The sequence below is a fragment of the Tauraco erythrolophus genome, chromosome 6 (assembly GCF_009769465.1).
Source record: "Tauraco erythrolophus isolate bTauEry1 chromosome 6, bTauEry1.pri, whole genome shotgun sequence".
NCBI lineage: Eukaryota > Metazoa > Chordata > Aves > Musophagiformes > Musophagidae > Tauraco > Tauraco erythrolophus.
The window spans coordinates 54,813,248-54,837,062 of record NC_141470.1 but is presented as its reverse complement, the minus strand read 5'-3'; the positions used below and the strand labels follow the sequence as shown (position 1 = coordinate 54,837,062).

Below are 23,815 nucleotides of genomic sequence, written 5' to 3'. Positions count from 1 at the left end.
TGCTGCCTGATACCTCTTCCAGAAATATAGACTAGCAAAATTTTTAAAAACTGTGGAAGTTGTCTTAGCGCATGTAGTGTTCTACACTTAAACATGTCCAAACCTCCATCTCGCTTCCCTTTGCAGGGTTTGGGTGTGACAGTTACTTTCAAAGTAAAAATAATCAGAATTGCCCTAACAGCCATTGTAGATACTCTATACATAGAGGCATAAAAAGTAGATGTAATTATCACCACACTCTCATTTCTCCCCCAAAACTGCTGGTTTAGTATCGAGAGCATTAGATATTTACATTAGAAACCTAGAAACCTGAGCCTAAGTGCAATATGGACCATTCAGTTCATAAATTGGTCCTTGCTGAACGTGCCTCTTTCACTGCGAATTTTATTTTGTGCTCGTTAAGACATTAGGGTAGAAGAGAATTTTAACTATAGCATTCAACTTTTGTTGTACCTTAAGAATGTACATCTCTCCTCAAGTAGCTGTTGAAAGGACTTATCATCTCTTCATGTAAGAGCAATATGACTGATGACTCTTACAGGGTGACATCCACAGAAGCTCATCAGTTAGTTATACTTAAAATTCATATGTGCATAGATATTTTAATTCCCACACAGGCCACTTCTGCAGTCTTACTTGTTTTTTTATTTAAGGTGTGATTTTTAAAGAGTATTCAGGATTTGCCCAGCTATTTCCAATCAAATTCACTTTCTTCATGGAACGTCCTCAATTTTCAGTCATTTCTGCTGGAACTGTAGTTGCTTAACTATTCAGAAAATGGACATAATACAGAGACAGATTTGTTTGCTAATGATGATTTGGGCTTACAAATAAAAGGCCAATACAAATTATCTGGAAAGACAGATGGTCTCGTCAATTCTATTCTTCAACATCAAGAACTCTCCCACCCCCCAAAAAAATCTCTTACCAGCTACAACAGCAAAATCAGCTTCAACATCACAAGCTATAACATCTCCATTTTTTATGTGCTTCTTTACAGCATCTTTTACTTTGCCCATTCCTAATTCATTGCCTCCATCTCCAACACCTTTATTAAAAGGGAAAAAGACCGAGTGAGTATGAACCCAGCATGTAACTAACAATCCATTTAGAAAGCACCCAGTGTCTTCCCTGGAGTTGCTGGGACAGTTCATATGTCCATGCAAGGTGAGTTACTCTTTTTCATCATAGTGTCTAAAACCAGAAGACTGTGAATGAAACAGCTGGAACCATCACCTATTACGTGCTAACCTCTAAGTGTATATATGCAATATATGCTGTACTGGTGCAGGCAAAAGAAATCAAAACTATCAAGTGCTCATGAACTGCAGACAGAATTAAGATAGTAAACTTTCCTTACAGAAGGCCTTAAATGAGTGTTTTATATAGTGCATTATCATAATTACATTAGCACAAATAAATAAAGAAGACAGAAAATAAATCCAAAATAAACCAGAGAAATTAGCCTACAATTTTATAATAAAGTAAACATAGAAAACCTCAGCTTCTTACAAGCCTCAGTTAAAAAAAGAGATTAAAAGTAGCAACTATTGCAGAAAGAGGAGGCTCCAGGGTGATCTTATTGCAGCTTTCCAGTACCTAAAGGGGGCCTACAGGAAAGCTGGAGAGGGACTTTTTACAAGGGCGTGTAGTAACAGGACAAGGGGCAATGGATTTAAACTGAAGGAGGGGAGATTTAGATTAGATATAAGGAAGAAATTTTTCACTCTGAGGGTGGTGAGGCACTGGAACAGGTTGCCCAGAGAAGTTGTAGATGTCTCATCCCTGGAAGTGTTCAAGGCCAGGTTGGATGAGGCTTTGGGCAACCTGGTGTAGTGGAGGGTTTCCCTGTCCATGGCAGGGGGGTTGGAACTAGATGATCTTTGAGGTCCCTTCCAACCCAGACCATTCTATGATTCTGTGATTCTATGAAAAATACACGTAAGGACTTTGACAGAAGTAGGACTTACCGCACTGGCAATCTGTTTTATACAGATCACTATCATTCTGCCACAGTGTACAAACAGCCCAACTCTGTGTACTATTACTGTTTTCATTTTTTCTAGTAATTTATGAAAAAAATAGCTAGCCAGTTTTGGAGTTGTTTTTTCATAGATTTCATAGATTTCTAGGTTGGAAAAGACCTTAGAGATCATCGAGTCCAACCATCCCTAATCCCCATTAAACCATATCCTCAAGTAGCTCATCCACCCTATTCTTAAACACATCCAGGGATGGGGACTCAACCACCTCCCTGGGCAGCCTATTCCAGTGGCTGACAACCCTTTCAGAGAAGAAATACTTCCTAACGTCCAACCTGAATCTCCCCTGACTAAGCTTATGCCCATTTCCTCTTGTTCTATCACCCAACACTAATGTAAAGAGCCCTTCCCCTACCTCCCCACCATCTTTTCTCAAGTATTTGTAGGCTGTAATCAGGTCTCCCCTCAGCCTCCTCTTCTCCAGGCTAAACAGCCCCAACTCCCTCAGCCGCTCCTCATAAGTTTTATTTTCCAGCCCCTAGACCAGTTTAGTCGCCCTTCTTTGGACTCGCTCCAGGAGCTCAATATCTCTCTTAAAGCGAGGGGCCCAAAACTGGACACAATATTCCAGGTGCGGCCTCACCAGTGCCGAGTACAGGGGCAGGATCACTTCCCTGTTCCTGCTGGTTACACTATTCTTGATACACGCCAGTATCCCATTGGCCTTTTTGGCCACCTGGGCACACTGCTGGCTCATATCAAGCCGGTAGTCGACCAACACCCCCAGGTCCTTCTCCGCCAGGCAGCTCTCCAGCCACTCTTCCCCGAGCCTATAGCGATGCTTGGGGTTTTTATACCCCAAGTGAAGGACTCTGCACTTGGCCTTATTAAAGCTCATGCCATTGGCCTCAGCCCAACGATCCAGTCTGTTCAAATCCCTCTGAAGGGCCTCCCTACCCTCGAGCAGATCGACACAGCCTCCCAGTTGTTGTTTTTTGTTTTGTTTTGTTTTTAAGTGTTCAGCTATTCAAGGTGTAGGGCCTTGATTTTTGCTGGTCAGCAAGAAACACTAAGTATTTGTCTCAGTGATTTCAGTAAAATCAATGGGACATATGCTATTTCAGGAAAATTCTGGGCAACGCTACGTTTAAGACATAAAATTGTTACACATCATTCAGAGATCTGGAGATAAGATAGCATAACTAGCAGCTTACATGAAAGCTAGATGGCATCTTTAGTCTCTTACCAATGTATAAAAAACCCACAAAAATAATCCACCTATTTAAATGGAAATTAACATTTCTCTTTCACCTGTTAGCCTAAATGGCATCTTCTCAAGTTTGACAATTTTATAGAAAAATCCTAGCTAATGTCCATGAAACAGAATAGTGAAGAGCTCCAAGTCCTCCTCACTGCAATATATCGTATTTAAATTTGAAATGTGACTGTGCTCTAATGCACAGCATGTGTTACAGGAGAGAAATTATGGTATCTGTAACTTACACTTCAAGCCCTGAAAATTGGTAAATTTAACACTTTTAGTAACTGTATAAATATCTCACATAAGTCTGTAGCAAATTTCTTCTTTAAGTGAAATTGGAAGTTATTTCTCAGTAGCAATTTTTTATTGAACTCCGTAAGGCTATATAGTCAAGGGGAGTGTAACGGAGTGACACACAACTTACATAAAAGGATTTGCCTTGGAACAGCTAATCCTTTTTCTTATCTGCTTTAATAATGTGTTCACATTTATTTTGTCTTGGGATTTAATGATGCATCCTAAAATCCGTTTGTTGGTAGTACTTTTCAAACAGGTAATGACATAATCACGGTAATAATAATAATCATATATATCATAATCATCATATATAAATATGGTAGTTACCACTCTTTTGTAAGAATCCACAACAACGTTTTGATTTTTCTTATATTTGAAATCCAAAATTGTGCCCTTAACATTCTTTAAAAGGCTAAAATGAATTCTTGTCCTTTGAAGATCATCAACAGTTTCTTTAACTGAAAGATACTAATCTGTTGCTCAGGGGATTTTTGTATCAGCCTTGCTTTGCTTTTTCTTACCTTTGTGGAAGTCCTGTCACCAGGATGGTTATGCATTTAGTAGATCTACTGCTGTGGATGGATCCCATTAGCATTATTGCGGGAGGAAAAGAACACCACACTGAAATTTTCCTGTTCCATCCATTTTCTTCTTCCTCTATGCATTGGCAGAGGACTACATTTTACCGTAGATTTCCAGAGTAAGATTGACCAGACAAAATGCAGCCATCTACACACAAGCTAGTCAGCTAGACTTCCTTTGAAGTCAGCAGAGAGAAACAGACCCTTCAAACATTCGGTTCATCTCAGCCCAAGGCAGACATCTCAAATATGGATGTCTGAAAACAGATGAGACGAATCCTCTTCTCCTAAAGGCCTGAGTGCTTTCCAGGAAGAGGAAAAATAGTTCTGTCAGATCTTCCACACAAGTTTTCACTGACTACATCGGTTTCTGAAACTACATTCATGAAAAATGCAGGAAACGTCAGTCTCCTGTGTTAAATATCATTTGCATGAAAGGGAAATGAGTGTAACCACATTTTTTTCCTGCAGTACTTTGGAAAGCTTTTCATTAGCTCCCATATACATAGCATATAGCTATTTCAAGTGTATGGCAGCTGAAAAAAACCAGCATGTGGTTTTGGCAACATCTCAATCTTTTATTTCAATCTTTTGTGGAAAATGAGTGCTTCCAACATCAGCCTTTCGCGTTTTCTTATTTTGTATGTTTCTGAAGGTTGCTGCTTACTCCATGACTTTTTATGACATTGGTACTCATACAATTGCAGATATTGTTCATGATTTGTCTGTAGCCAGACTCCTAGGTCAGATTTTTTTTAACATAGATCTTGTTTTAAATGTAAAACTTGACAGCAATTAATCAGCATGTTAATATTTCCCCTCTCCACCTACTAACACAGTACTTTCTGCCACTGAGCACACTATATAAAAACTTCACTAAGGCTGAAAACTTGATGTTTCTGGTATCCTTTTCTAGTCCATAAAGTTATCCGAGTACTCCGCCCTAATGGGTGTTGCACAATATTTGCATTTTTTTTTGGAACTAGACATATGCCTCCAAATTCCTACTGACCATGAAGAAGGTCAAAGACAGCCTCACCAGAAAAATTTATCATCATCAGTAACAATACTTCATCGTCAGTAATGAGAGACAAGACACAAAGGCCATAGCCCAGATTTGTGCCTTGTCAAGCTAGGCTTTGCAGAAATACATTGAAGAAGCCAACAGCCATCCCAAGAAATCGTAATCAAACTAAAAATCAGACACAAAAAGTTAGTGTGATAAGCAAAATAAGAAATGCTAACTAAGTAAAAGACAATGTAAGAAAAAAATCACATCGTTTTTTGATAGATACTCAGTTAGCTCTCCAGCATATAATATCCATGTACTCAAATTCCATGGAAGATCAGACCATATATCTTCATTGTTTTTTGAATCCTATGACTTGTGATACCATTTCTATGCAGACAGCTCTTCAGAGAAAATGCACGGCAATGGGACACGGTGGATGTGGAGAACTGCTTTCCTTCTCATGCACAAGCTCATGATATTTTAATTAATGACATTTCATAGTATATGTGAATATTTAGAAAGTGTTTAAAAAGAACTAAATTCTGTTGACCAGATTCAAATTCCCACTGAGCAGAACACTCCAAACTCCACCAAATCAATAATTTACTTTGAGCCACTCTGGGAGATATTTTAAGAGATTAAGGTATTTTTATTAAAGGAATCAGGATATGATGTTACATAAGTAGCTGGAGAGATCAAGTCCTTGTATCAACAGACTAAAATCAGGGATAAAAGAATTGAAATTAGCTGCAGCAGATAGAGCTCTGAGGCATTTTGCTAAACATCTTTATGAAAAAGATCTTTTTCTATCCTTGTTCAGTCAATCTTCAGCTTCTCTGCTGAGATTGCCAACAGAGTGCCATCTAGAGTGACTCTTTTTGAATGTTGAAAGTTACTGTTTAGAAATAGGACAAAAATTTGAATTAAATCTAAGTAAAATGTATTACAAGTTTTAAGATAATACAAAAAATACCAGTGAACTCTTCTGCTATAGAGCTTTTAAATGATTCCATTACACTGAAATGAGACTATGCATTATCTCTGCAGGAGATAATTCTAATTCTCTAAATTCTGTGGAAACATTTGAAAAACATCACTATTGAGAAGTCAAAGCTCCAGTGCTTTTGGTAATACTTAGGAGTGAGTCCACAGCACTACAAGAAGAAAAAAAAGCCAGATCAGCAGACATCTTCTGATGTGACTGAAATCAGCCCTGCATGGAAACTTACTTTGTGACATTTATTTCTAATTTTGTTTCTGATACTTATTTAGATTATATATCTCCTATCTCCTACCTCCGTTTTGGGCCACACAGCGTAGCATGAAGCATTTGATTGTACAAGGATGTAGTATAACAACATTCTCTATATATCTGGGAAATCTTTGACCTATGGCATATTCTTTCAGATCCAGATACAAGTCAGTTTTCAGGAAAAAAAGGACTATTGACAAAAGAGAGGAGCACCATGTTGACAATGGCACTCTCAGACATAATAGTCAATGCCAATGTAGTTTCAGCAGGAAGGACAACATAGTCCTCTAAAGACTATTATTGTATACGTATATTTTGTTAGAGAAGGCACTATTATAACATATGCAAATATGAAAGCCCTGGTCAAAAGAATGTACTGCTGAAAGGCAACATAAACTAAGATTCTATCCAGACTGCTGTTTTAACGCAAGTATAACAATCATAAAAATAACTGCAATATTTTTAATATGTAATGTTTCCATTCAGTAGTCACGTACTTTTTATGCAGCCTTTCACCCATAAAATACAGAATGAAGTCAGTATCAAAAGCTACAGCTAGAGAAGCATATGTATGCACACTGATGTATAGATAATACACACATCTGGGCTTGCTTTTTCATCCTTAACTAACTTTGAAATCAACTCCTCCATTTTTTTTTTTTTTGGTTGTGAGAATCCTGCAATAGAAACCTCTAATTTTTCTCCAGCAACATTCTCTAAATTCAGCCACGACAAACAGCTGTAGCCCACAAGCAGTTATTCAGCACCTGCCTCCTGTTCTCCTTCACTTCCAGTAAGAGTTCCTGTTTTGTGTTTCTCTTGCTTCTGAGAATGTAACACAAAAAGTCGCACATACCTGTTGTTGTGACTCCTGGAATGGTTTGTGCAGCTAAAAATAATTCATCTATGGGATCCACTAGATGTTTAATGTTAACTTTCCTGGCATTGTAATAATTGCCATCAGCAGCCATCCCAGCACGCTCTATTGCTATCAGGTGATCAAATCTAGTTAGAGATGAGTGAAAAAAAGAGACGAGAGGGGTCAAAGCTGTGATTCTCACATAACAAACTCTTCTATTGGCTGCTTCTCCTGTTGTGCTTGGTTCTACTTTTTGACCGTTTGGGATTCAAGGTAAAACTTGGATGCTGTTTTATTTCTGAATGTAGTTCTCTGCGTTTTGTTTTCAAAGGTTAGTCTAGTTTCTCTATAGCTTTAGTGCAACTCCCTCAAACCACGTTTGCCTCCGAGAATGGAGAAGTTCCTGAAATTCTCTGAACCAGCAATCGTTTGCATCAGCCACAAGGCCTTGGTCTGTTTCATGTTCAAATACAACATATCTTGTATAGAGACATCAGTCTCTATAGGTGTTTTCAAAGAAAACTAAAAAGTAGCAAATTAATGATCATCTAAATCCTTGTTAGTGTAAATATAGCTTTTGCTTAAAGTACATTGCTTGGCAAATGTTCATTTGTTTCTAGTTAGGGAGTTTTTTGGTTTGGGTCTTTAGATTTGTGGGATTTTTCTTTATGTCTATGGCTATTTCGCTAGTTATGAAAGTAGATGGATGTACTGCAAATATCCTACATTTTAAGCGGAATTTTAGTACTCACTTCTGCCACTGTATGTTAGAATTAAGTTATCTTGCTTCTGTTTCTTCAGTTTTACTGTTAAGAGGTTACTAGTTCTGCTGAATTACTTAAATGTTTTTGTGAGTGGGTATCTATGATGACTCCAGAGGTGACTCAAGCAGGCTAGCTGTCTACTGGAAAGAAACACTTACTTTAGCTTTTTGGGACTGTGGGATCAATTGAAACAGAAACCGGCTGTAATTATATTATGCATAGCTACAAAACACATTTTTAAAACAATATAGAAAAAATGAAAACAGTATTGTGCATACTGTTACAGCATACAATTATAGCATACACTAACCTGTGGAAAGAAATGGGAATTGATTAAGTCAGTGAAGCAAATATCAGGGTGAAAGATCCTTTTCATTAAAGAGAACAAACTGAAGTCAACTACATTAAAATGCTTTGCAGTGAAAGACCAATAAAAATGAGCAATGTATGCCTACTTAAAGGAAATGTAAGTTGCCTGCTAAGTAATGAAATGTGTGTACAGTGACTTAGCAAATTCTCCAGTGCATTAACCCTAATCACACATAAATCTGAACTTTCGCCCAACATTGTATTCTCAACAACGCATATGCAAACAGTTCAAATCAATATTGAGAAGTGCATACATGGATCTGTAATTTTGGCTTTGGCTGCCTAATGACAATAAGATGATTGCTTTCACACTATTACAAACACATGATATTTTATTAAATCAAATCAGATCCCCCAGTTGTCAGACTGGAGCCAAAGGTCTACAAAGTGAACAGACTCCACAACTCTCTTCCTAGCTCTCTCTGACTCTGACGTAATACTTCCTCTTTCTGATTTCCCACTGATTTTAAAATGGATAAAATAGTTCAGTGTGTGTGTGTACATCTGTATCTATAGAATAACAGCTGAAAAGCTTTTAAAAATTTTTCAAAGGAAAAGAGCTACTGATATATGAAGCATAGCTTCTTATTTTGTACTCCAGAATGCATAATTGCAGAATAACGTGGAATTCTGTACTCTAGGTGTGCTCCAATACCAATGTTAGGCTTCAAAGTTTGTTCTGTTTATTCCAAGTCTTAAAGATTTAACCATTACTCTCTCTTAGATGATGTTCATTATTTTTATTCTAACTTTTCACAGTAGAGGTGTGACCCATTTTCAATGACTGAACACACATACCTAGGTCTTTCAGGATTCCCATTCTCACACAAAAACATTAAAGCTGAATCAGCACTCTCCTTTTGATAACTCAATAGAGGGACAGGTTTCTTCAGGATTCCTACAGGAAAACAAAATACAATTCAGAAACTATATACTTTTTTTTTAATGTGTGTTTGAGTAACTTTTTTTTTTAAAAAAAAAAAAAAAGGCAGGCAAAACAGTTAGAATATTAAGGGCTCAATGTCTTTACACAGTTCCTGGTAAGCTCCCTGCATCCTTACTTTAAGTAATTTGGATGTTAATGCTAGTAAATGAGACCTTGAGATAGAAAACAGGTCTACAAGAATAAGAACAGACATCCAGAATCAGTACCCAGGCACATAAGCATTAACTTCGTGCCAGCTAAGTTTAATAAAATATCATCCTAGCAACACTGGTCAGAGCTTGGAGGGTGAACTCTGGTTTGTTCTCTGGAAAAAAAAAAAAAAAAATTCTGTACTAAGCGACAGTGAGATTAACCGCAGCAAACCTTGGCTCAAATTGGCAAGATAAAACCTGCAAAAACGTGTCTTACCTAGTTGAACAGCTTCTTCAATAATCTTTTTATGCAGATTCATGGCTCTCTGATCTGTTACTATGGCAACCTCTTTCTCCAAGGCCTGCAACATAGCCGCAATAGCGAGGGCTCCCGGGGGCCCATCATTCTCTTCTGGCGGATCGTAAGCGAAGTGAGTAGGAAATCCAGTTGTTATCAGCACTGACCGAGCATGGGAGATGGACAGGCAAGCCTTCAGCAGCTCGCCCTGGTGGTGTAGGTGAATTATACCCCGGTCTCCTACAAAAGTGTTTTTAAAGAGAGCAATACAGTTCAACATATTCTTCTCCTTTTGAAGTTTCTGCGTGGGTAAACCTGCACACTTTCATGACATAACATGGGTTAAAATGAAAAAAAAAAAAAGAGGAAGAAAAACCTCTGGTCAAGGCAGGAATTGGGGTAATTTCCTCAGGAAATCTAGGAAGGTGTAGGATATGAGTAATGAAGATAATGGGCTGTGCTTCCAGGTTAAGAATTTTAGTTAACTGGATTTTGAAAATTACCATACCTAGCATTTCTAGGTATTAGTATACATAGCTTTTTCTTTTTCTAAGAGCTTACTGCATATTGTTTCCTTTCCTCTGGCCCTCTGCTTTCCTCTGATCTGTGGTGACAGTCATGCTAGACCATGTCTAGCTACTGAAGCTAGATTGCAATGCAAGCATTCCAGATCTTACAGAAGCTTTGACGCAGACTTCAGATGAGTAAGCTGGTCCTTTGTCTCTCTTTAACTCAATCCCCTTAGGGAAGAGCTAATTCCCAAATAAATTCCACTTAATTAAATGATTACTCGCAGAAGAGAGGTTTCAGAGACATTGTAAGTTACCAGGGGACTCTATAAACACAATTAATACAGTGGTATCCAGGTGACTGCTAAAAGATCTTTTAACACTTTGTGTTGTAGAGAACCATGTTACCTGACCTTGAAAAATATGTGAATGTTAACAGGATGTCAATTCTCATGTATCAGTCCCTAAGAGGTAACGCTGTGTTATCCGTGTATGTCTTTCATTGTTCAAACGCTTCCTATACCCTCTCCCTTCCCTGGCACTTGGAAACACAAGTTCACAGTGCAGTCCTTTCGATTTGCTAGCGCCCCTGAAAACCACAAATGCCAGCATGATATGCTAATATTCACGAGCTGATAGCGAGAGGTAAATCCTCACTACTGTTTTCTAGCGTCCTCACATCTTCATCTTTTTCAAATTTCTCCCTGCCTCGCTCTTTCCTCTTTCTGTCCTCAATTTCCCCTTTGCCATTTCTCCCTCTATTCCTCCTACATAATGTACAGGCAATATATAAATAGTGGACACAGAAAAAAGTTCTGAACAAAACTTAAGTAACAGAAGCAGGGACTATAAGTCTGTGAGAAGTCAAATATATTAACTATTTATAGTTAAGATAAAGTAGCGTACTCTCCTTTAGCAATAAAATCAGCTAACTCTTAACTTAGGTCCTGTATTTCTGCAGAGCATGGCATTGTTCCAAGCTGAACTCCTGAGACTGGGAAAAGGAGAGGCCTTGTGAGTAAAAATAAACAGACTCAAACATATGCACACAGCCCCAACCTGGAGTTTGGGAGAGCTGGATGTAAGTTGTTTTCCCACTACTGCCTACAGCGGATTTCAGAAAATTGATGGGAAACTGAGACCAGAATTTACAGCAGACAGAGGGGACTAATTCATTGTGTATTTAGGAATGGTTACGCTATACGGTTTGCTTTTATTTCCTTCTCATCTTCCTTGTTCACACGCACAGCCCTATCTCTCAACTTTCTGTGATGATCAGGTCACTTTGGTCCATCACATAACACCTCTGTAATGAACATGTCAGCAGAGCTTGATGTAATTGCACCCATCAGAGACGGATGTTTGAGAAGCACATGCAACTAAATTTTCTGGTGCAAGCACAGTAGTCATGAATATATGTAAAGAAACGTGCTATTTACTGACTAGTGAATACCCATGTAGCTATTACCAGCATGCTGAGGTGCCCTGTACTTTACATACCAATTTCAGTTCTACTCAGTAACAGTTCTTATTCCCTATGGACTCTCCAGTCTGCTGTAAGCATCAATGCTTCCGTGTACTTTGAGAGTATACAGTAATCAAGATCAGATATTCCATTACCTGTAGGGCTGAATGGTTTTGTTTAGACTCTGATACTAAGTACAGCAACAGAAAATGTAAGACCTAGTTATATGAACTCTCTGTATGTCATAAAGAATTTTTAAAATCTTAAAATTGCCTTTAGATCCTTACTGTGTTCTTGAACCTTATGAATATCTGAAAAAAATCAGGCTAGGTTGTATCTGTCTCATAACAAATCCACTAAAGGAAGAAAGTTTTTGGTTTTACCTGGATCTATGGCAATTAGGGTCTCTAGAGCCTGTATCTTCTGGGCTGCTTCTGCTGAAACAACACTATAATGCAGAGGATCATGAGAAATGCAGTGGACTTGTGGGATTTCTCTTGAGGATCCAACTGTGACATTGTCATTCTTTAGGTCGGTAATGAACATGCAGCCAGGAGAATGAGTAAAAGCTAATGGAGCTCCTAAAATGGGTGAAAAAACTTAAATAAACACGTTGTTATTGCAATATATTGAAATATCAGAATGATAAAATCACAGAAAGCTATTTAATTTAACAACATAGAGTCCTTGCCTGATGACACATACCAGAAAACCAGGTGATATTTTAAGTTACACTGCAGTAGTTAATACTCTTTGAGAAATAAATGTATGCATACATATCTGAAAATGTTTTCACTTTTAAAAACTCATGTGGGTAGCTGAGATCAGGTTTTTCTACAATATCCTCTTTCATCTAAACTTCAGGCAACTTAGAAGTTGAAAACTGCAACCCTCTAAGGAAGTCTGTCCAGGATTGGCAAGTCTGAAAATTGAGTTTGACATGCATGAAGAAACTAGTCATCCACAGAAGAAAAAGTTAATGCTTAAGTTTGCACAGCATGTAGGTGAAAATGTTTCCATAAGAATACATTATTTTTTTAGGTTTTAGAGTGCTGCTGGCAGCTATAGCATCTCTCTTGTACCTTTGAATATCCTTGTAATAGCGATACGACAAAACTACGTCAACTACTGACTTGGAGTAGTCCTTTATTGAGTTAAGAAAATGGGGAATAGCATCTCTGCACAGTTTCTTGCTGAACTAGCTAGGAGACCTATAAACTGGCAAGGAATAATGACAATAGGTAACTAGTAAGCCTTTAGCAAAGGGAATCTGAGGAGCATCTAAAACCCTGGTGAACAATAAGCTTATTTAGACCCGACAGCATAGTAGCTCCCTAAGCTGAAAATATTTGCTGTCTTTATGCTAATTCCAGAAGTCTTGATCTAGATTATACTTGATTTGGCAAAATTGGTATGTTTCTGGATAAATCACAGCTAGTATACTTAAACAAGCAAAATCTTACTTTATTAGGATGGTGTAATGGAGAAGATAATTCTTTAAAAAGTACATAGATGCTTGGTCTGTGCTAGATCTGTTGGGAGTCTATGTCTAGTAATTTAAAAGCAGCTGGGGAACATGGTTGTTAAGGTTTAATACACCTCACCAAACCACATGAGTAGACTATTATTTTATGAGAAGATAGCTGATTCACCTAACATATGGGTACTGGTGATATGGCAGAATTTTAACTACCTAGATGAGAAAGGAGCACAAGATGATGCAAACTGCCAAAAAATTCCTGGAATGCATTAATGACAACTGGTTTTAATATAGAAAATGGAGAAATAAACAGAAGCAAAAGCCAGTTCCAGGCAAAGGCAGGATAGACAGCTGCTTTGGGTAAGAGATTGTAGAGAGGTTGGCAAATTTGTTCTCTCCTTTCCCTGCAACAAGGATGCATGAGGAAGATCAATAAAACTGCTGGAGAACACAGGAAAAAGAAGGATTTTCAGTTTGGATTTGGGACTGGAGAAAAGGGGCTGTATGTAAGAAAGAAAAAGAAGTCTCTGCACTTAGTGCTGAACATATTTACAGTAAGTGTTGAGAGCAGTTTAGATAAACATCTGTAAAGGACCACAAGGATGGAGCAGATCCTGCAAGGAGAGAATGACGAAGCAGATGACCTCTCAAGGCTCTCCCATTCTACTGCCTATGATGATTACGCTTCTTTTTCAGTAAGAACTAAAATATGATAGTGATTCAGAGCAGTATATAATACTGTCACTACGATTTAGTTGCATTTTCTTGCCCTTTGTGCTCATGCCTTCTATAAACGACTGGATAAAGTGGAGGACAAAGCTTCATTTATGTAAAGTGTGTCACCTTTACTTCATTTTAGAACAAAACTTAAAAGCTTGAAATTCTTTTCCAGGTCAATTTGTTAGCTCTTGATAACGTTGAATCAAAATAAGAATGCCTTTAAACTTTCTAGTTTTTAACAATCCTTTAAAAAGATGCTTTGAATGTGCCAGAGCTTTAGATTTCTGTCTTTAAAATACTCAAACAAAAGTGATGGAATTTCAGTACGAACTTCTTTGAAGGTAGACCTGTATTTCACAATGGAAAATAATCCTGCCTAAGGTGTTCTTGTTGCTTGACTGGGCTAGTTTTTAGCTCACTCTAAAATCAAGCCTGCTAATCAGCCAACTGATTTAGTCCATGTTTAAAAAATAAGTAGAAAAGAGAGAGCGAGTAAAAGAGATTAAAGGATAATTTTAAAAGTCTCCAAATATAGTAAATACTGCAGTTGATGACTGCTTCTACTCCTGTTACTCCACAGGCCCAAAACACTGGAATATCACCAGGGTGAAAGTGAACTGGATCTCCATAATCCGGTTTGGAAAGATCTTGTATTCCCAGCAGACCTGGAATTGATCAAAAATGAAATCATGAGAGATTCCAATTAAGCAGTACTACTGCAAAGCCCAAGCATCATTCCGTGATGCTAAGCTGGAATTGCAACAGTGGCGAGTCCCACCGAAGTGGCATATTTAGTATGCCTTTGAGTCTCTATCCCCAGAACCCGAGTTGACTTGTTCTGCCTTTTTGTACTTGATGACATCAGTAAAAATGTATTTACTTTATTTCTGCAACAAAACACAAGCTAGACGTGTATGCCAATTCCAAGCTATTATAAATCTTCTCTATCAACAGAAGAATTATATTCGTAACACTGGCAAACAAGAATAAATGACTGCAATGCAAAATGAGTTCTTTCTAGAACATGTTTTCCTCTGCTTCAGCTTCCTACGTTCTTTAGCTAGAGAAACGAGTAACCGCTCTTTTACCTCTCTGCATTAGATAACTACATCTCACTCTTACCCAGCTTTTGCTAAGTTGTCTTTTGCTTTATTCTAACACCTACTTGCAATATTCTGGGTCATTCTAAGCACTTGCTCTCTTCCCTTGGTTTTAAATTCTCTAGACGCCACTGTCTTTTTCTGGACTTAATTTATATAATCTGTATATATAATCATTTACTCTTTTCTGTTAAAACCAAATAAACAGTGGAGACCTTCACTTGCTCAATCAGCTTGTTGCTCTACTTAAAGTAATGAATTACTGCTAGTTCCTCAGATTTAAGCCCTCAAACCAAACGTATTACTGGGGTGTACTGTTACCAATGACACCTTCCGTGCCCTGCAACATGATCCTTCTGTGCATGCAGCCCATAAGTATATTGATAGACAACTTCCCCTCAGCAAAGGGGATTTTTTTTTTTTTATTGTGATCTATCTGAATCTTATAGGTGTTTGGTTTTGTTTTTTTCCAAACAGTCTCCTATTTAATAAATTATTTTTCAGTTTTCCCTTGCAAAGAATAGGCTTATACTTGTTTGAGCTGGATCTTAAAAAAAAAATATATTCTTGTCATATTTCTGTTTATTCTGTCTTAAGTGTTGTGCTCAATGTATCCTATTTCAGTATTTTTAAAAATAATGCATTATCTACTTTCACAGTCATTCACTAAGACACAAAATGCATCCACACATACTTCTCCCCATGCTGTCAATCACTGCTACCCTGTTACTGGAATCTCTGACAGCAAGAAAGTATTCACATATAAACCAAACTGCAGACATTTTAGAAAAATGTGCTTATACTTTTTACCAAAACCACTTCTGCCATATAACTTAATTTATCTAAGTCAGACAGATACTTTTATCCAAGAAGTCTTCACGTTCAGCTCATTCAAAACCTACTTTTTATTTCTTTTTTTATTTTCTTTTTTTTTTTTTAATTCAGGTTTGTGACCATTAGAAAGATTAAAACAGAATAAATTTACTGGTGCAGATATTTCAGCCCTACCACTTCCCATGGTTCCCCTCTCCATTTTTATACACAGTAAAGTGCATGCAGAGTGAAACACGAAAAGCACTGACCAGGGTCACCCATGTGAATTGGTGCTCCATGGGCTTCTTTTAATTCAGATGTTGCTAACACCGCTGCTTCCAACTTGCTTTCAGGAATAGGCCTCATTGTGACTACTAAGTTGCAGCAAAACGTAGAAACGCTATGGCAAGGCACAGATGTCTGGTAGTTTAAAAGAATCAAAGATGTTAGCAGGAATATTAAATAATTCTTCTCAAGCATGAGAAGAAATAAGTCTAGAACTGTGTGCTGCACTTGAGTTTAGAAAGGCTGCATACTAGCACTCGTTCTGAAAATTGTCAAAAAACAATGGTGTGCTCCCTAAACAGAAAGGGAAAAAGCTAATAAAAAAGTATCACACAGCGACAAATCTTCTTGGCCTGAATCCGCCCTCTGTATTTGAATTCAGGGGAGCTATAGTGCTCTGTAACATGCAACAGTCAGAACTCCTGCTGCTGGCAGTACCCACTTCTACAGAAGCAGCATGCCAGTTGCACACTTACAAAATCGTTTGTGTCTCTAGAAAAGTTCTATGGAATTCATCATCCTCACTGACTGGGATGCTGAAGCACCTTTTCCATTCAGAAATGTAGCAGTCTGGCTTTTTAGAACAAAATGTCTGATACCTAAGTTGCATTTGAACATAAACAAGATCTGTAGACAGATACAGCTGTATAGAAAATGTTCACTAACAATTTTTATGATAAAAATCATTATACCTGTCATTGAAGAAACCCACTGTACAGCTCTTCACAGTATTGATCTGCTATAAACTATGAAACTTTCCTAATTCTGAAATGTTATAAGCAGATATATAGTTGTATTTTTCTTTAAGCTTGGTAGAAGGACTCATGCGTGACATACGTTTGCGCCTTCATTTTGACCAAGAGTATAGCAAGAAGATTGTGAAAAGATCTACTACTTTGTCTAGTAGAACAGCATATGAACAACACAAAAATGGCATGCAGATGTGTACTAAAGTGTGCTTAATATTAAAAGGCCTATGTACTGGAGCCAGAATTATTCTAGGACTTCTGCTGACATTAAAATCTGCACTATAAACTTTCTGAGCACAGTTGTAATTTTCAGTGCTATTGTAGATACCTTAAGTTTTTGGTAACATCTTCTAACCCAGAGGCCTGAGCTCATAGCAAATGCACAGTTGAAAGGCTCTATTGTCACAGGAAAAAAAAAAACAAACACAAAATGTGGCTCTTGTACGTGCAGAAGAAACTGCTACTGTCATGGCTCATAAAAGGAATATTCCTACTGCAAGCCAGAGCTGGTAAGGAGAGCAGGACATGCATAAAGGTATGGTCAGAATAGCACATGGGTCATCAGTTGAAACAGAGAAGGCAAACCAGAACAGAACCCAAATGAAATGGCTGTCATAGCACACAGGGAAAAACTTTGTCACCGTAAATGAAAGATAAAGCAGATCCACCTTGCAGGAACCTGACAAAAGCACTGAATTGATGCTGGGCATATTTTACCCTGTGTTTCTATGCACTGAGCACTAGCACATGCCTAAAGTTACTATGTAGGTAGGAAAAACATGCACATAATGTGAACATGGACAAATACTCAAAGGCAAAGTTGCAACAAAGACTATGTGTGTGCATGTACTTACCTTATACATGCTTACATTACATTTTTGCTCAACGTTTCTTATAGGAATGCCAGCATTTTGGACTGCTTTTTCAAAAGAGAAGCTGCAGCCTAAATAAAAAGTCACCATGTCCTTAAGTTGTTCGGAATACTCCTTTAGGCTTTTCAGTGATCCAGTACAAGCTCCATGCTCATACATTCTGTACTGTAGGCAATCAGTTCTAGCGAAATAAGAAGTTATCACAGCTTTATCATGATTTTCGAAAACAAGGTAAATTGTTTGACTTGACATTAACCAAGTACCAAACCACAAGATACAGCCTACTTTATCCATTCCTTTTCTTTCTGAGCAATAATGAAACAAATGCATGCCAAAACCCAGAACACCTTATTCTACACATAAAAACAACACAGTGAACAGGACGTGTTAGAGTTTGTTTTTTAAGTTTTATAGGTAAATGTCTCTTACACATTGTCTTGGGGCTTCAAAAATCAGGGAGCTGTTTTAAGTCTTGCTTTTAGTGTTTACTACAAGACTATGTCTTTTAAATTTCAGAGACCCTACAAATATCATGTGGTCACCATGCCTACATTACTAATAAATAAAACAAAGGTAAAACTCTATTATTTAATTCTGCTGGCTCAGACTGCAAAATATTAGAAATTACACAAAAAAAAAATCACTTTTGCTTTAGAGAAATACTTGTAATACTGACAATTATCATAACATGTTTCTCAAGAAGAAGGGAATCAGGCTGTTATACTCATGCATAGTTTTCATTCAAAGGTATAACTCAAAAAAAAAAAAAACTGTTCAAAGTGTACAACAGTGTAAGCAGGCTGTTCCCTGAAACCCTCCTAATTATTAGTAGCATTCACTGCAGAACTTTGAGAAGCAGAGTTGGTCTGTAGTTACCTGATATCAGAATCACTACTCAGAGAACACTTCCAGTCACCTGGTTTGCTTCTGTACAGCAGTGGCAGGGGTCCATTATTTGCATGGCAAAACTTCTCAAAGTCATCAGCCAGGGACTTGTGCAATATCACAATGTTGGCCTGTTTATAGCCTGAAATTGTCAAGGTAAGAATGACTGGTTATCAATTCAGCTTTTTGTTTGTGAAACAATAACTTTTCTGTATGGATTTCTTTAGATAGTCTATAAAAATTACCCAAATTAAATTTTTGATTCAGAACTCTGTAATTAAATTAGACAACTTTTTGCAATGTTCTTAAAATCATTGCTAGATGTACTTTGTATGCGAACTCATTCAGAGCTAAAATAGTTGGCAGACAGGGGTAGTACCAGAATATGAAGGCAGCACAATTATTTTAATAAAAACTTCTATGAAATTATTTATAAACATAATTTGTTACCTAACCTGGGAAATGAGTATTCTATAGGAAAATGCTTTACTTCTGCAAATGTTAGCTCAGAGTCAAAGAGAGGCTATTGCATACCTCACTTTCACTGTTTTTTTTCATTTAATACCAAGTTATAAATCATGGCCAGTCAAACAATAAACTCCTGGAATCTTGATGTTATGTAGCCCATTCTTTAGAGTTTGTTGGCTATGGAGTTTTACTGTGGGCTGCAATTTAACAAGACAAAAATACAGCTGAGGAGTAAACTTGCCTGTCAATTTCTATTATTCTAACTATTCTAACTATTCTTGCCTGTCAATTTCTACTATTCTAACTATTCTACTACTCATTTCTACTACTTCTAACTTTAAAAATCAAAATTAACAGAACTGCTACACATTCTTCACTTGGAATCACCTGATTTAAAAAGTTATTGACTGCTACCATGCAATAGCTTTTAAAGACATTAACAGTTCTGCAATGAGTATTAATGTATTAACGAAGAAAACTGGCATTCATTTATTTAGCTTTTTTTTTTCTAAACAGTAGTAGTTAATTTCAATGCCATTTTATTTTTCCTGCATGTAAACATCAGCTGACCAAATACAGAGAGGAAATCTGGAGTACAACTAGTCTGTGGTGTATAAAACTGTAAATTAACAGCCCCTAACTCCCGTATGGATACTGTCTTGAAAAGTCGTTACTAAGCCTGGTATTAGACAGGCAAGTAAGAAGCTGCGTAGAAGCTTTTGCTTTCTTAAATACTGTGGTAGTCTGTCATCCAAGAGGCAATCATTTAGTTGGAATCAATGATCTGCCTTAAAAGGCTGTAGAAAATCAGCCAAATCTTACTCTTGACCAAAGCTAACAAAGAAACCAAAAGATAAAACTCTGTTCCTAATGGAAAAATGCAAAGCAAAGGCTGAGGTAAGCATGTATTAGCATACTGAATGTGCCCACAAACTTCTCTCTTGGGAGTACTCGGCACAAAAGTCTGTTTTATTCCTAGCAAAAGTTACTAAATACAGAAATAGTTTCTTGCTAAATAGAGAAATACATTCTTGTTAAATAAACATACTAAATTTACTACTGAATAAAATACTACTTTCAGTAACCCCTCAACTTCATTCCCTGCTGTCCATAGGAAATCCACAGGCACTTTCTACTTTTCTGGTGATATTTTCAAATTCTTAATATTATGGTTTTAGTCAGTGCATTCAACTCAGACAACGCTGAACTTAAAACACTAGTCACAGCTGACAGACTGAATCTGTAGGCAACTTTCAGTTATTCTATAAACTCAAGAAGCTTCATTTTAACTCTTTGACAAGTTTATTTCTCCTTCTGACAACTATCCTTACTTTCTTTATAGATTAAAAGATATTTTTCCCTTCTCATATCAGCTTATGTATATACTTGCATTATGTATCCATCATTATGAACATGCTGAACATGCTGATCAACCCATGCATTAATTCAACACACTTCTATCTCAATTCAGAGAAGTTTAGAGACAGTTTTTAATTTCTTTGGTGAATGACAATGAGGGCAATAGAAATAATTATTTTGGTAATACATCATAAAATCATAGAATGGTTAGGGTTGGAAGCGACCTGAAAGATCATCTAGTTCCAACCCCCCTGCCATGGGCAGGGACACCTTCCACTACACCAGGTTGTCCAAAGCCTCATCCAACCTGGCCTTGAACACTTCCAGGGATGGGGCATCTACAACTTCACTGGGCAACCTGTTCCAGTGCCTCACCGCCCTCACAGTGAAAAATTTCTTCCTTATATCTAATCGAAATCTCCCCTCTTTCAGTTTAAATCCATTGCCCCTTGTCCTATCACTACGCACCCTTGTAAAAAGTCCCTCGCCAGCTTTCCTGTAGTCCCCCTTTAAGTACTGGAAGACTGCTATAAAATCACCCCGGAGCCTTCTCTTCTCCAGGCTGAACAGCCCCAACTCTCTCAGCCTGTCTCCATAGGAGAGGTGCTCCAGCCCTTGGATCATCTTCGTGGCCCTCTTCTGGACTCGCTCCAGTAGCTCCATGTCCTTCTTGTGGTGGGGACTCCAGAGCTGAACACAGTATTCCAGGTGGGGTCTCAGGAGAGCAGAGTATAGGGGCAGAATTGCCTCCCTCGACCTGCTGGCCACATCACCCAACGATGTAAGACAACTCTAAGGATTCTGAGAAATTCCAATTACCTTAGGTTTTTTTAGTCTTGGTATAATTGAGCTGTACGCTCATGGCTAGAAATCTGAACTTGTTTCTTATGTAAACAATAATCTTTTCAAATGTTATTGGTTTGTATGTAAACAATATTCTTTTCAAATGTTAAAACTAATACATTTAAAACTACTGCAGCAACATACGCACTTAAAATACAGTTAGGGTAAGCTGCTAATCTTAAACATTATAACATATTTTCTTGCCACAGTATGTTAAGTTACATTTTAAAGTTGATGAGAACAATAGCACAGACTTCTCTTCTTCTGCAGAAGTCCAGCTATGAGATGCAAGACAGAAATAAATTTTCCAGAAAGCATTCAGTTATCTGAGTATGTAAACTATTCTTTCCTTCCCCCTTCTAATTCCCCATCTTGCTGACTCAGTAATTTCTGACTTCTGCAACAAATGAAGGAGAAAACCACTTCTGTAACTATACGTCTCTCATTCTTCCCCAAAGTATACCCTACATATTAAGTAAAGCAAGGTCTCTGTGAAGAACATAACAAATGTGATAACAGCATACGTAAGAAAAGCCAGATTTGGTTAAAGATTTTTCAAATATTTTCTGCATATGTAATTTCTCACTGAATAACTGGGAGCTGAGGGACGCACTGCAAACTTTGAAAACAAAGTCCATTGTACTTTACACAAGTCCATGCACTTTACACAGTAGGATGATATATTATCTCTGACGTAGCTTTATGATTCAAGAACACAGTGTCAAGTGCTTAGAATGCCATTTCAAATACACCCAAGTGACTTAAGAATGTAAGTCAACTTCACATTTTCTTCTGTTTTACTTCAGTGCTTTTGGTATTCTTCCATTCCTTTATAAACAAAAAAAAGAAAATACATAGCTATGAATCTAAAATAGAGTCACTTTGGCATTTAGAGCTGTTAGGTTTACCTACCCTCTGCCATTCCAGAAGTATTACTAATACTCAGCCTGCTGAAGCGAATTATTCTTCTTAGCATAACCGGAAGGAGAGACTTCAAGTCTCCTGTCAAAATCAACTCTTCAGCCTTAACAGAAAGATAATTATAAATTTAAACACAAAGCACAGTTATTTTTTTAACATTTTCAAATCTGAGTTGCTGGAGAATTTAGCTTGTTTCCTCCTGGTGCCTCACCAAGATTATTATCACTGGGAAATTCTAAGTTATAACCCAAAAGGCAGATCAAAGTCAAAGAGTTATTTCATTGACGTTTTATCACTAAATGCAAATTGAATCTTTCAATAAATTAGCCAGAGATATGCGCTTTAACATTCTGGATAAAATGCAAAGTTTTGTATGTAAGAAACAGACTGACTTCTTCCCTACTAAATATTCATTTCACAGAGTATTCACTTTTCTAAAATTCATTGTAACTTTAAAATTGCAGAAGCACAAATGGATTAACCTACCAAGCCATAATCTCTAATATTACTTCTCTGTTGAAAATGCTTTTAGACAGTTAGCAATGCAACCTTCTGAACTATATTCAGAACACATAGTTTTAATACATTCCACATGTATTATACTTTTCAAATATTAATTATGTACAAGTGAATACTCCCATGGCTATTCTTCCACTGGGAAAACAGACATACAGATATTTAAGTTACTTGTCATACAATGTGGAGTAGGAACAGAGATAAGTACCCAAATTGCAGTCCATATCTGATTCTTTTTACATCTTTTGGAGATTTAAGATATCTTTTTTTTCTGCTATCTAGTCAAAGTTCACACAAAGCTTTTCCCTCAATCTAAACGACTGAACAAGTAAAAAGGGTTTATTACAATTTAGCTGATTACTATTTTAACCTTGGTCACTTTTAAGCAAAGAAACTGAACTATCTTCCAAGTAACCAAATTACCAACCTCCAAGCTTTTCTTTAATTCAGAAGAAGCCATTCTTGATGTCATTCATAAGAAGTAATAAATATGATAGAAGCTGTGCTGCTTTTTTTTTTAAAAGATACCAATAAATTAATGTACAATGAGATGTTAGACCTTCTAGCAAAAGTTAACTTTTCTGTTAAAGATCCACAGTTTTTCTACTATAACTAGAAAGTTCACTCTCGCAGTGGAGTGGAATATAAGTGAAATGCTTAGTGTGAAAATGTATATCTCTCAACAACTCGTTCCTTAATTAATTTGAAATGAGAGCAGTGATATGTTTTAACTAAAATTATACTCTTATCATAGGTTGTCTGTCCAAAATATTTCCCAAAGCTTGCAGAATTCTGAGAGGTTAAGCTGAGTGCACTGAAATTTAGAGTAAGCTTTGTATCTAGACTTTGAAGCTTTCAATTTTTAATTCTGAAATCTTTATATAACATTGTCAGCCAAAAGAAATCAGTCTGGATTTTTTTTTCTGAACTCTAGCTTACTACTTTCTAACTCTTTTCATCTTTTCTGCTTTCACGTTATCACTCTGTATCCTGCACAAAAAATAGTCTTCATTACAAAATCATGAACAATTCCAAAAGCACAGTTTAAAGATAACAAAAAATTGGATTTAGAAATGTA

General features: G+C 37.1%; 1 protein-coding gene across 1 annotated transcript in view; it reads right to left on the bottom strand.

The window, feature by feature from the left end:
• Nucleotides 1–23,209, bottom strand: part of DGLUCY (D-glutamate cyclase) — a 30,069-nt gene extending 6,860 nt beyond the window's left edge. The window contains exons 1-11 of the mRNA XM_086612869.1: nt 23,165–23,209; nt 22,213–22,324; nt 18,622–18,772; nt 17,728–17,926; nt 16,109–16,259; nt 14,469–14,591; nt 12,110–12,307; nt 9,732–9,992; nt 9,176–9,275; nt 7,242–7,390; nt 929–1,048 (exon numbers count right to left, since the gene is read on the bottom strand). Of these exons, the coding sequence (XP_086468995.1) occupies nt 929–1,048; nt 7,242–7,390; nt 9,176–9,275; nt 9,732–9,992; nt 12,110–12,307; nt 14,469–14,591; nt 16,109–16,259; nt 17,728–17,926; nt 18,622–18,772; nt 22,213–22,324; nt 23,165–23,209 (1,609 nt within the window). The remainder of the gene's footprint in view (nt 1–928; nt 1,049–7,241; nt 7,391–9,175; nt 9,276–9,731; nt 9,993–12,109; nt 12,308–14,468; nt 14,592–16,108; nt 16,260–17,727; nt 17,927–18,621; nt 18,773–22,212; nt 22,325–23,164) is intronic.
• Between the last annotated feature and the right edge of the window lie 606 nt (nt 23,210–23,815).